A 12,210-nucleotide genomic window follows, 5' to 3' on the forward strand; every position below is an offset into this window, starting at 1 on the left:
AAAAAAAAAAAAGAGGTGGGGAGCTTGGTGGATTAGGCAGCAAAGCTCCCTTCAGGAATGTTGAGTTTTAACTGTAAAGTATGTGTGAGGTCAGGCATTTATTTCAAAGATTAATTGAAGATTAGGTTCCTGTGAACTCTGTTTAACCTGCATTTCTATTCCTTTCTGTACAGCAAAAACATCTCACAACTGAAACCTTTTTCTTGTTCTACTCTTTTTTTCTCCTTAGCCAGCACAAAGCAACAAGATTTACAAGAAGTCCAAGTTTCTGCAGAATTCCTGTCAAGTGTGAGATCAGAGCCATAACCTCAGAGTACTTCTTCAAATGGCATGCAACACTCATGAGAAGTGATTTGGTTTGATTAAAACCAGTTTTGGGTTTAATTTAAGCACTTAATTCTTATGTTGGCTAGAGATGTGATAGGTGTCATAAAATGGAGGGATGGGCATGGTTGTGAAAAACACCAATCACTTGTTTTTAGAATTTTAAAAGTTGAATAGTAATAAAATGGTTGTAGAAATAGTAATATAATTAGAGTGATAATAATTTGGACAATTTGGATTAGGACAATATGAGACAATAAAAACAAAGAGTTACAGACAGTCCAGGTACCTCTTTCTGGGCAAAATAAGCCCAAAAAAGGCCCCACGTTAACAGAGGATTAACCCTTAAAAGCAGCAGCCTGTTGCACATTCCTACAGCTCATCCATGATGCATCAATTCCATTCACACACAGGATTCTGGCTGGGCAGTGCCAGCTTCTTCCTCTGAGTCCTGACAGCATCTTCAGGGCTGAGTGAGGTGGGAAGAACTCGATAATGGAGCAATAAATTCTCTTTGTCTGAAAGATTTGGGTGTCCTGTGGCTGCTCTCTTGCTGCGAGTCCTCTCTTTAAAAAAGTATCTTCCATAGCATAGTTTCTATTTTAACCTTATGTTATAACCTAAAACTGTATTTAACACACCACTTAAGAAAATTAATACAGTATAACTTTCTAACATAACAGATATAATATTCATTTAAATATTTGCAAAAAGCCAATCAGAAAACACACATTTTTCACAGGAGGTTTGGTCCTGCCCCAGCACAGGCTCGGTGTGGATGGTTTCCTGCTCTGTGAGCACACCAGATGTGCTTCCACCTCCAGAAATACTCTGGGAGCCTGCTTAGCCTTGCAATGAGAAACACCAGTGATCTTGTAAACACGTGCCTTTACCCATCTCACTTTTGTTTGGGGTTTCCTTTTCGCTCAGCACGGGGAGGGAGCAAAGATGGCCTTTGCTTGTGTGTCTGCACAAAAAGACTCAGATAGTTGGTGTTTCCTGGATGTTTTCTGTGGAACTGTTCATTGTAGGATGCCCAGATGTGCTCCTGCAAAGGAGGATGTAACTAGTCTGACAGCTCATGAGGCAAACCCTTCTGCAGACTCGAAATTACAGAACTAAAGACTGTTACGAGAAAGCCAAGTGCATAAAGCTGTGGTGAGAAGCATTTGTCAACTTTCTTTCCTCTTCTATTGCAACATCTGTGGCTATTTTAGAGCTGGCTACAAATGATTAATTTTTAGTTTGAAAAGTGCTTTTACACACTTCCTGGGAACTCTGTCCAAAGTGCCTCCTTGAGCCGTTTCAGTTTGCAGTTTGGTGGTTTCTAACTCCTCCTTGTCACGGGTAGGTGCAAAAACAGTGGTTTCCTGATCAGAACTATTTGCCTGGCTGCCTTTTTTCCAAAACCATTGTTTGGCTGTGCCTTTGCAGCTGAAGAGGCAGGCAGACTGTTGGGATATGAATCACAGCACCTTTGGAAAATTTCTCTTCCATTCTGAAGAGAAAATGTCTGTGATGCTGACTGTTTGTTTGGGGAGAAGTTGCTGATAAGGTGGTCCCTTAACACCAAAGGTTTTAATAATTTGGGTGTTTATAGCAGTGTTTTAAATATCTAGTGCTTGAGGTTTTGGCATCTGGTGTGCACAAAGTACAGCAAAGTTTTTTTACATACTCATGGTTGCTGTGAAAGAGATTTGCTAGTTGGCATTGGACCAGGATACAAGGATTTCTCTGAGTTTTTTAATGCAATTTTCTGCAGAAACAAAGAGGAATTGGATGAGTGATCACTGAAAGACTGGGATAGGCATGTGATGAGTGAGCTGGTGCTGGTCTGTGAATACTGTAAGAGGAGTACAAAGTGCTTGTGTCAGAGTTATTCTGAGATCTGTGGGTGAAATGCATTTTTTTCAAAAAAAAAAAAAGGAATGAGCAAGATGATTTTCTGCATACTTAAGTGTCTTGGAATGGAGCAAGAGCAAAAAGTTCCCAGGCAGGATCTCAAACCACTCTGAGCCATCTCTGGATTGCCACTGGGTTCAGGTAACACCAGAGGATTTTCACAGCAGCCCATGAGAGAATGCAGTCAGGTGGGCCCAGAGCCTCCTCCCACCTGAATTCCAGGACTTTTTAAATAACAGAGGTAGTGATGAATCATTAGAAGTGATTTCTAATGTAGACAAGGAGACAGAAATTGAGATACTGCGTTGTGCCAGCATATGGTCTGCAGACAAGGAGGGGACAAAAAAACCCAACATAATCCCCTGCTAGCAAAGTTTATTTTGAAATCAAATATTTGCCAATGGCTTGTGCATGACACCTGGTAAGTGTCAGACACTGCTATCCATCTTGCCTGTCCACATCTGGAACTTGTGGCAAATAGGTGTCAAACACTTTTCAATGTCTCCATATGCTTTGTTTTGTAATGGTACTGAGCTGCCAAGTTACAAAGAGCTCATGGAAAGACAGATTTTGTTTCTCTCTGCAAAGGCACGAGGTATTGCAAGTGCAAGGGTCTTGAGATTCTCACCTCCCTGGCCAGCCTGTCCTGGCCTCCCTGCTGCACTCTTTGCTGGAAAGGTTGCATGAGGTGAATCTTGCCCCAGGCTTCAGCTTTCTCCTGCAACTGACCCCGGAGTACTTGAAGTAAGAAAAAACAAAAAAAATCTTTTTTCCTAGTTAATGCAAATGATGTTTTCAAAAGGGATGTGCTCATCTTGAAAGGGGGCAGAGCAGCTTTGTCAGCACTGCAGTTTCTGAACCTGAGGAGCAGCAGTTTGGAGCCTGTTGCTTCGTGCTGCAGCAGCATCCACCCAGAGAGCAGGCAGCAGATCCTTCAAAAAGAGCTGGGAGGCCTGGGGAGTGCCAGTCCTGCTGGGAGAGGCTCCTGTGGCAGAGCTGATTTTCCTGCTTTTCCCCATTTTTCTCTTCTGTCACATTTTGAAATGAAAGGATGCTTCTACTGAATCAAATGTGCTTAAAGCTAGCTAAGAAATGCCTAGCTCCTTTGGTTGATAGGGAAAAAATACTGTTCTCTTTTAATGTAAACATAAATTCACCTCTTTCCCCAACGATTCAGTGAAGATCACAAAGCTACAACTCCAGGCTGGTTAACTGGAGCCCAAACACCAGCTCTGCTCCACTTTACACACAGGATGGGAGCAGCAGCTCTGGTTCATGGGGAGAGCCCCACAGGAGAATCACTGCTTCCAGTTCCTCTTCATCTTCCCAAATTAACTGATGTCCTTTCTCCCCACACGTGGTGTGAAGTTTGTCTGTGTCACCAATGGTGCTTGTACACAGAAATAAGTTTGCACTTGTGCAGGCAGTGGAGGCAAGGTGAGCTGCTCGGGGTGGATCTCTGGGCAAGAGCCCAGGGCTGACAAAAAGCATCTAAAAGGTGTGAGTACCTCACTTGTGTGAGGCTGTCCAGTGCTGGGAAAAACAGCTGTGTCTAATTCCTGGGGAGCTGGGCTTGAACCAGTAACATTCAGCAACACCAACTGGTTCCCAGTGAAAACATTCCCTGAGAGGCAGTGCAGGAACAGGGCACCAGGCTTTGCTTTGAAAACATCTTTATATTGTACCACCATCCTTCTCTCCCTTGTTAACTCCTTCTGGGTTTAGGGACATTTTCCCAACTCCTCCTGTGTGACCCCTTGCTCCACTGTGCAGGTCCTGCTTGCCCTGTGGGGCTGCTGCTGCTGCTCTGGATGGAGTTTTAAAGGACAGTCAGCTGCTGAAATTGCCTCCCTAATCAGTAACCAGAGCTTGGCTGCTCTGTCATGCCTTAACAAGCTGTTGCTTTTAAACTGTAGTCCTGAAATTGCCAGCCAAAACCTTCTGCTGCACTGTGCTCCAGCAGGTGGAAGCAGAAAGCATCAGCAGCCCCAGCAGTAAGGAAAGCTGCTTTTTCCACCTGAAGGACAGGCCTGTTGCTTGGCTAACGTTTCTGGGAGAGAGGGGAGGTTGCTGATGGGGAAAGGTCCTTGGCAGCTGTGCTCAATTTTGATGCAGCTGTGGCTTTGCAGCAAAGATCTCCCCCTGCACGTGTTGACCTTCACCATGGGAGGAAAGGAGGAGTTGTTCTTCTGTGACATCTAGATCACAGAAAAAAATCCAAATCAGGCAGTGAGTGCCTGATTCCTACGTGATAAATTTCTTCAGTGCTTTCTTACAAGATCCAAATCTTATCTGGAGGCCCCAGGCCCTGGTGCTGCCCTCAGAGGAGAGAGGGTGGCGTGAGAGGCAGAGGGATGCCTTGTGCTGCCTGGGCTGTGATGCTCTGGGTGCAGGAGTGAGCACAGGTCAGGTGCTGAGCTCAGATGTGACCCAGGTTAAGAATTAGTTTTTCCTCAGGGCTGGATTTAAAAATCCCCCCAGCTGGACCCAAACCTCTCTCTCTGGGTTGCCAGCTCTTTGTTATTTTGAAGAGGAGAGACTTTGGCTTTCAGTCCCCAAAGGTTTGTTGGTTGAACATGAGCTGGGGGCAAAAGGCATCCTTAAATTTAGCTGGACTGCCTGCCTGGTGGGGAACTCACTTCTGAAAGGCATCAAAGGTGATTTTGGGCATTTGACAGGGCAGCTCATGGGTACTCCCTGAGATGGACCAATGTGGCCAGGGCCTGTTGGATATCCAGGTCTCATGAATCTCATCCCATTTCAGCAATGAGTGTCAGGGAAGAAAACTGTTCTGCCTTTCCAAAAGGCAAGATAGGCAAAGCAAATGCTCCATGTGCTGGGCCCAGCTGCCCTGCAGATACTCTCCCCTGGGCTCTGTTTATCCCGTTTTTTTTTTTTTTTCTGTTGCAATCATTCTCTCTTCACTCTTGTTTCCAGCTCTGCTTGTAACAGATGTAGCCTTTTCTGTACTTGCTGCTCCCCAGAGCAGTGACCTGTAAAAAATATGTATTTCTACTTTCTCAGCAGAGCAAATAAAGAGCTGAGCATCACAGGCAGGGCCCAGTGCTTCAGGACCCTCCAGCTGCTCCAGCTGGCTGCTGGCTTTGCTGCTCCATGGGGATGAGTGTTTGAGGGCTGCAGGGGTCAGCTTGGATTCCCAAGGAAGCCAGGGCTGAGCTCCTGTCAGCTAAGGCAGGGGGAAACCTGACCCTGAGAGCAGAGCTGCCCCACAGCAGTTAGGGTTTATCTGATTTCTGAGCAGTTGTCAATCAGAAACTTTATCAGGACCCCGCCTGGACAGATAGCGCCTCGCCTTTGAGCCTCCCTGATAAGCACCGGGCCTGGGGGTGCCCCTGCACCCATGGGAGTCCATCTGTCCATCTGTCAGGAACACAGGCTGCAAAGTAAACCTGTGCTGCCTGCTGAGGAAAAGCAGCACAGGGAGTGGGCAGACTACTCCTCTGGACCTCTGCTCCCTCAGCATTTACCTGGGCTCGGGCAGAGAAGGGGTTAATGTCCAAAGGATGGGCTGAAACACCCCGTGATGCCCCTCTGGGCTCCTGCTGGGATTTCCTTTTGCCCCATATTCTGTCCTGGTCAGCAGAGTAGATGTCCTTGTGCCCTCCTGCAGGGTGGTCCCCATTTAGTGATGTTAGAAATTAGTGATCCCTCCTGAGCCAGCTGGGAGATACAACAGCCCTGGGAGTTACTGCTAAGGAGCGGTTCCACGTTTAGAGTTTATTTTAATTTAAGACTACTCACAGATTTTTCAGGCAGATTTTTTTCCCTGGGTGTCTGCTCAGGGGTCTGGGTGCACAGTGTCAAGGCAGCCTTCTCCCCTCTCCCCAGATTAATGCCTAACAAAAAGGCAAAGCAAGAGCTTTGCAGGTAAAGAAATCTGCTTTGCATGTGATTTGCAAATAATGGCAGCACTTCCATGCAGGAGCAGTAAGTAAGGCTCCAGGAGCAAATTGTGCTCTCAAATTCCTGCTCCTCATTTATTTGCTTCTTTTTGTAGGCCTGTTCTGTTGGAATATTTAATCTTTCAGTTTGCATACACAGCATCCAGGCAGGAAGAACATTGTCCTATGAATCTTTCTCACAGTTTATAGAAGGCAAATTTGAGGTAGCTGACCTTGGTATGGTGACTGAGCTCTCCTCTGTGGATTTAAAGTGCTTAACTTAAAATCCTGTTTCTCTTGAACTCTGATAGTCATGCCATGGCACATTTCAAGGTTAGTGTTCCAATATAGTTTAGCTCATGTGCTGTTCTCTGTTTAAAAAAAGAAAGTTTGTTAACTTTCAGCAGTTTGTGGCCTCTAGCCCAAGATGAGGTTTTTAAAAATTAGAGCTGTGTATTTTCATTCTATGTCTTGAGTGGTTTACAGACAGTGCTCCTTGGGCATCCCATGGCACTCCACAAAGGGCATGCTTTACTTTTAACTCCTGCACATCCCAGACTGTTTCAGATCCAGGTCTTCAAGCCCTTCCCTGTTTGTAGGAAGGTGGAAAACTCTTTACTTGCCAAGCACAGTGGGGTGTGGGCACCAGCAGAATGCAGCAGGGCAGGAGATGGGCCCCGTGCAGGCTTCAGGGCCCTGTCACACAGATGAATGTGAGACAGGGGTGAAACCTTTGCTTTGGACTTCCCACAGCTGCCAATTGTAAAGCGATCTCATTTCCTGAGGCGTGCTGCAGACACAGAAAAAAATAACAAAAGTGTGTGGCAAAACTGCCAGTGCTACAACTTCCCCCATCAGCTGATGGTACAAGGCAGATAACCCGAGATCTCCCTCCAGATACAGGGAATTTGCAGCTCCCCATGACCGTGCCCACTGCTGGACATCGCTCTGGCTGCATCCCATGGGGCTTCCAGTGCCATGGTGGAAACTGCCCTGGGCTGCTGGGAAGGCCAAAAATAGCCAGTGGGGTTTTGCTTTCTCACCCGGGGGTTGTTGTGCACAGAGGAGGGGTGTGGAACAGGTCAGCGTGTACCCGTGATCAGCGGAAAGTGAGAGGTGTTGTGCAGGGATGGTTTCCGCAGCCTCCAGCAAGTGGAGGCTCATCATCGCCCTCTCAGCTTCCTATTGATGCTGAGCACTGCCCAGAGAAGAGAAGAGAAGAGAAGAGAAAAGAAAAGAAAAGAAAAGAAAAGAAAAGAAAAGAAAAGAAAAGAAAAGAAAAGAAAAGAAAAGAAAAGAAAAGAAAAGAAAAGCTGATGTTAAAAATACAAAGTAGAAATGAGGGTGGTAATATAAACAACCGCACATGAGTCCTCCTGCACCTGCTTGGTTTGAGTCTCCTATTTTTCCTGTGCCAGAGAAAAAACCCCATGTGCAGAGGCTCACAAAGCTGAACATGCAACTCAATCCCTCAGTCCGGTGGTAAATCCCAGCCTGGAGAGGGGAGGGAGCTGCTGGAGTCTCTTCTGCTGCTTTGTGGGGTTTTGGTGGAACACCGTGCCCTGGGGAAAGTCGCTGCTGAGCCCAGATCCCCACTGGGGGCCTCTGTGGACTTTCCACCACATAAAAATAGATTTACCACAGACAACTTGCACTATCAGCCCCAGGGCCGACGAGGCTGAGCAGCACGTCAGGCCCACACGTCAGTGCCCCGGTTAATCCAGCAGCTCTCTGTACGAGGGAGAAAAACCTCCACTGCTTTGACAACCTCGCTGTTTGTCATTTCTTCTAAAGTGAACTCAAGCCTGCTTTAATCACAGCCAAAAGGCAAGCAAAAGGTATGAGCCAGCTGAAAGGGAGCTTCAAGTTTTCTGTCTATGTCAGAGCTTTCATGGCTTTTCAGAGGTACCTTGTGGAGCCACATGTGATCCAAACCCTTTGCCACATTCCCTGGGGCATTTGCACCACACAATGATGATCTGCCCAAGCAAATTGCCTATGCTCTTCCAGAAGGAGGTGATATGTTTCTACCAGAATATGTTATCTCACTTAATACATTTTTTTTATTTCTACTGTGAATATCTATGATTCTGCTTTAAAAAAAAACCAAAAAAACCCAACCAAAAAACAACTTCAAGCCTGGGATAAGATGCCAGAGATAATTTACTTACTTCTGTGGGAAAAGAGGATTCCCCAGTTGGTGAAACATGTACTGACTGTGAGTAGCTGGCTTCTAACCAGTCTGGTGGACTGGTGAGGGCTTGAGGCACGGAAAAGCAGCGGCAGTGCCAATGCAAAAATGCAGTTGACCTAAAATCAGGGAATGTTAAGCACTGCTTTTTCACTCTGGAGCTCTCCCAGCATTGGGCAGAGGGTGGGTGGGATGTGTGCCTTGACCACGGGCTGCTGGCAGCACCACCTTCATCCCAGCTCGTGGGTCCTGGGTTTGCTTTCCTCCTTGGGCAAAACATGAGATGCAGGCAGAGGAACTTTAATTTGGACTGATGGAGGCAGGAAGGCCCCAGTGCTGGGCTTTTCTGTTCATGTCTCACTCCCGTCAGTCAGGAAGTGGTGACGCAGGTTATGGGTTGGGTTTGAGGTTTTGGAAACTTTTTCTAAAAGTCGATCTCCTCGCCCCGTCTTATTCCTGCAGCGTGACGCCGTGCTGAAGGCTGGTTGGAGCAGAGGGATGCCAGCCAAGATGCAGCTCCTTATCAGATGTAACGGGAGGATTTTCCTGGCTGTTTGTTTAATCCTCTTTGTGGGATGCACAGTGCAAGGTAAAGCGGGGTTTCGCGCAGTAATCCTCTTTCTGGGCTATGCAGTGGAGGCCGAGTAAGCAGCCTCCGAATTTTACAACCTGGCTTTCTTTTGGGGATAATGAGATCTACTCAGAAAGGCTGTTTTGTTAAGGTTTCCTTTTCTGGGAGGGTGGAATGGCAAGAAAACGTGCTTCTTGCAATTGGAGCAATTCAGTTCTTGAGAAAAGACTTCATGAAATATGTTGCTGCACGTGTGTATCTTTTCAGTCTACGTATCTCAATATATATTTTTCGAAATGTCCCTTTCATAGTGGTCTGGTTGCTGCTGTTACTCAGTTGTGAGTTACAGACATAGTGTGTAACAGCTCCCATGTCATAACTCCTACGGTGTGCTTTCTGGGGGGAGCAGGAAAGGAAACTAGTTGTAAGTATGAGGAAACTAAACGGTTTATTCCGTAAAACATTGCAACATACGCCACGAAAATGACAAAAGGGAAATATTGATTCACGATGCCCTGCCCCGTGGATTTGTTTCTCGTGAGAGAAAAACTGCTCTACAAGCGTGGAGATATAATTTGTCCACAAACCAAAGCTGTGGTGGTGATAGGCTCTCAATATGCATTACCACTCTGAGGCTGATCTTTGAGGGATTATGGCCTGCTTGTTCTGTGTTGCTTATTTGCAAATTTTTCAGCTGCAGCTGTTTATTTTGTTGCCAGTTTTATTATTAAAAACCTTCATAATAATAGGTGAGGAGAAGAAAATAAGTATGAAAACGGAATATACTGTAGAGGCAGCAGGAAATTACACCCGTGAGAGCTTTTCTCTTTTACAGAAGAGTGTAGGAGGCAGCTGAAAGTCATCCAGTACATTATGGAAATATATAGGGCAATAGAGAAGTGTAATTACAGAAAGATATTCCCAGGAAATGGGGAAGAAAATAGATAAAATGCCAACAGGTTGAGAATGCACCAGGGGGTTTCTGAACAAATTAATTACATGAGACCAAGAGGAAGGATGAAATGTCACTGCTCCTATCTTTATTATGTGATCCTGATTTTGTCATTTTGGTATTTTTTGAAGACCCACATTTTCAGTGACAGCCCCAATCAGCCACCTGGGGAGCACCAGAACTGAAAACCTGGGTTCACAAAGCCTTGTTGTGTCTAGGAGACTGACCTGAACTGTCTCTCCTCTGGCAAGCGCTCCCAGAGCCTCCATAAACCCCAAACCTGCTCCGGTGGCACACCTTGAGTTTCTCACAACCCCACCAAAAGTCAACCCGTTGAACCTGAAGGGGCAGAGCTGGAGCCAACAGAGGAAGGAGAGCACAGGAGCCAGCTCTCTGCTGGGTCCCTTGTCCCCGGAGGTTTTCTCATTATTTTCACATACCTCCACCTCCCAGGAGAGCTGCAGGAGGCTGAGCCCCCAGGTCCCCCGTGGCTGTGTCATGCTGCGACAGCAGTGCTTTCCCATGGGCTTCCCGGTGCTGTGTGTGAGGGGATTCCCTGGGATTTTTCATGGACTTCCTGGTGCCGTGTGCCAGGCGCGCCCGATGTCTCTGATGACAAAAATGTCAATTAGCATGTCAGTAGCTCACTTTTCCGGAGGTTGAGCAATCAAGGGCCACACAAATTACTTTCACCCGCTCCTTTAAGCCGTGTTAGGTGCTGATAAATCTCACAGGACCTGGTGAATAATGTCCTGGTGGATAATGCGTGGCTGATTCCGCCAGGTGCTCCGATGCAGAGGGCGAGGTACAAGAGGGTGAGGTGCCGGCCCGACGTCTGGTCTGCTAACTGCATCGAAGAGCAGGGGCCCTGGTTCTACATGCCCTCTGGTGGGGCCAACAGGATCCTCCCGCCCATGGCAGACCCGTCCCTGTGAGTTCACTCGCCGCGCCCTTGTCATCAATGCTAGTGCGAAAAACGCCGATCACTTTGTTCTTTAAAATTTCATAAGTAATGAAATGGTTATAAAAATAGTAATAGGATTAGAGTGATAATAATTTGGACAATTTGGATTAGGACAATATGAGACAATAAGAACAAAGAGTTACGGATAGTCCAGGTACCTCTTTCTGGGCAAAATGAGCCCAAAAAAGGCCCCACGTTAACAGAGCATTAACCCTTAAAAGCAGCAGCCTGTTGCACATTGATACAGCTCATCCATGATGCATCAATTCCATTCACACACAGGATTCTGGCTGGGCAGTGCCAGCTTCTTCCTCATAATCCTAACAGCGTCGTTCTGCCCAAGCAAGGCAGGAAGCAGTTAATTTCTCCTGATAATGGAGCAATAAATTCTCTTTCTCTGAAAGATTGAGGTGTCCTGTGGCTGCTATCTCGCTGCGAGTCCTTTCTTTAGGAAAAAAGTATCCTACATAGCATAGTTTCTATTTTAACATTGTGTTATAACCTAAAACTATATTTAACACACTACTTAAGAAAATTAAAACAGCATTACTTTCTAACACAACACATATACTATTCACTTGAATATTTGCAAAAAGCCAATCATAAAATACGCATTTTTCACACTAGCACCTCAAAATGTATTATTCCTGCCTTGACAGTCCTGTCACAGCGTGGCTCGCCCACGGTAACGTGAGGCTTTGATGTGTTCATCTGAGAGAGAAATTTCCACTCTGCGTTTCAGAATGAAGAGATACCAGGAGCTGGGCGACATATTCCCTCTCTCCAGCGAGGATGCCGGCTCTGGGTCCAATACCATGGTGGAAGCAGAGCCAGCCTCGGGGTCGGGGCTCGGTGACAATGACAGCTTCTCTGAGGTGAAGCTGCCTGCCTTCCTGGAGAGCCTGCGAGGCAGCGAGCTGAAGGAGAAGCTGTCGGAGGAGGATTTGCTCCTGTAGGCCTGGAGACGTCTCCTCATGTGCCGCTCCCTCGCCTCTTCCCCGAGCCTGACCCGACAGCCATGAAGCGGTTTTAAACCAGCATCAATAAAAACTCTGCCTTAAGATCCTTACTGCTTTCGCTTACTAAAAGCATTTTTGTCCACTCTGAACTGCCTTTTTATGTGTGTGCGTGCAGCAGCCATCCCAATGGGGGGGAACGACAGCCATGGGCGCGCACCCAGCTCTGTGGGAAAGTCATCGTGCTCTGAGGGGAAAAATTCCAACCCTTTGTGCGCTGGGAGCCGCTTGCACTTTTACAGCAGTCAGCCAATGGCGTATCCCGAAAATGAGCGCCCAGTCCTGCCGAAAGGAAAGGTTTAGCGCCGCGTTCTTTCCTGAGGGGACCCCAGGGCGCTGCCCCTCCCGGCCGCCAGGCGGCGCCCTCCCGGGGCGGGCAGGGAGCTGG

At 46.9% G+C, this 12,210-nt stretch overlaps 1 protein-coding gene across 1 annotated transcript; it reads left to right on the top strand.

The window, feature by feature from the left end:
- The first annotated feature begins 8,786 nt into the window (after nucleotides 1-8,786).
- Nucleotides 8,787-11,904, top strand: SRGN (serglycin). Its single transcript, XM_084210513.1, has 3 exons — nucleotides 8,787-8,908; nucleotides 10,626-10,773; nucleotides 11,549-11,904. Exons 1-3 carry the CDS (start codon nucleotides 8,818-8,820, stop codon nucleotides 11,760-11,762), a joined length of 453 nt encoding a protein of 150 aa, XP_084066639.1. The 5' UTR covers nucleotides 8,787-8,817; the 3' UTR covers nucleotides 11,763-11,904.
- Nucleotides 11,905-12,210: the final 306 nt, after the last annotated feature.

The sequence above is a fragment of the Fringilla coelebs genome, assembly GCF_963513975.1.
Source record: "Fringilla coelebs genome assembly, chromosome: 8".
NCBI classification, from domain to species: Eukaryota; Metazoa; Chordata; class Aves; order Passeriformes; family Fringillidae; genus Fringilla; species Fringilla coelebs.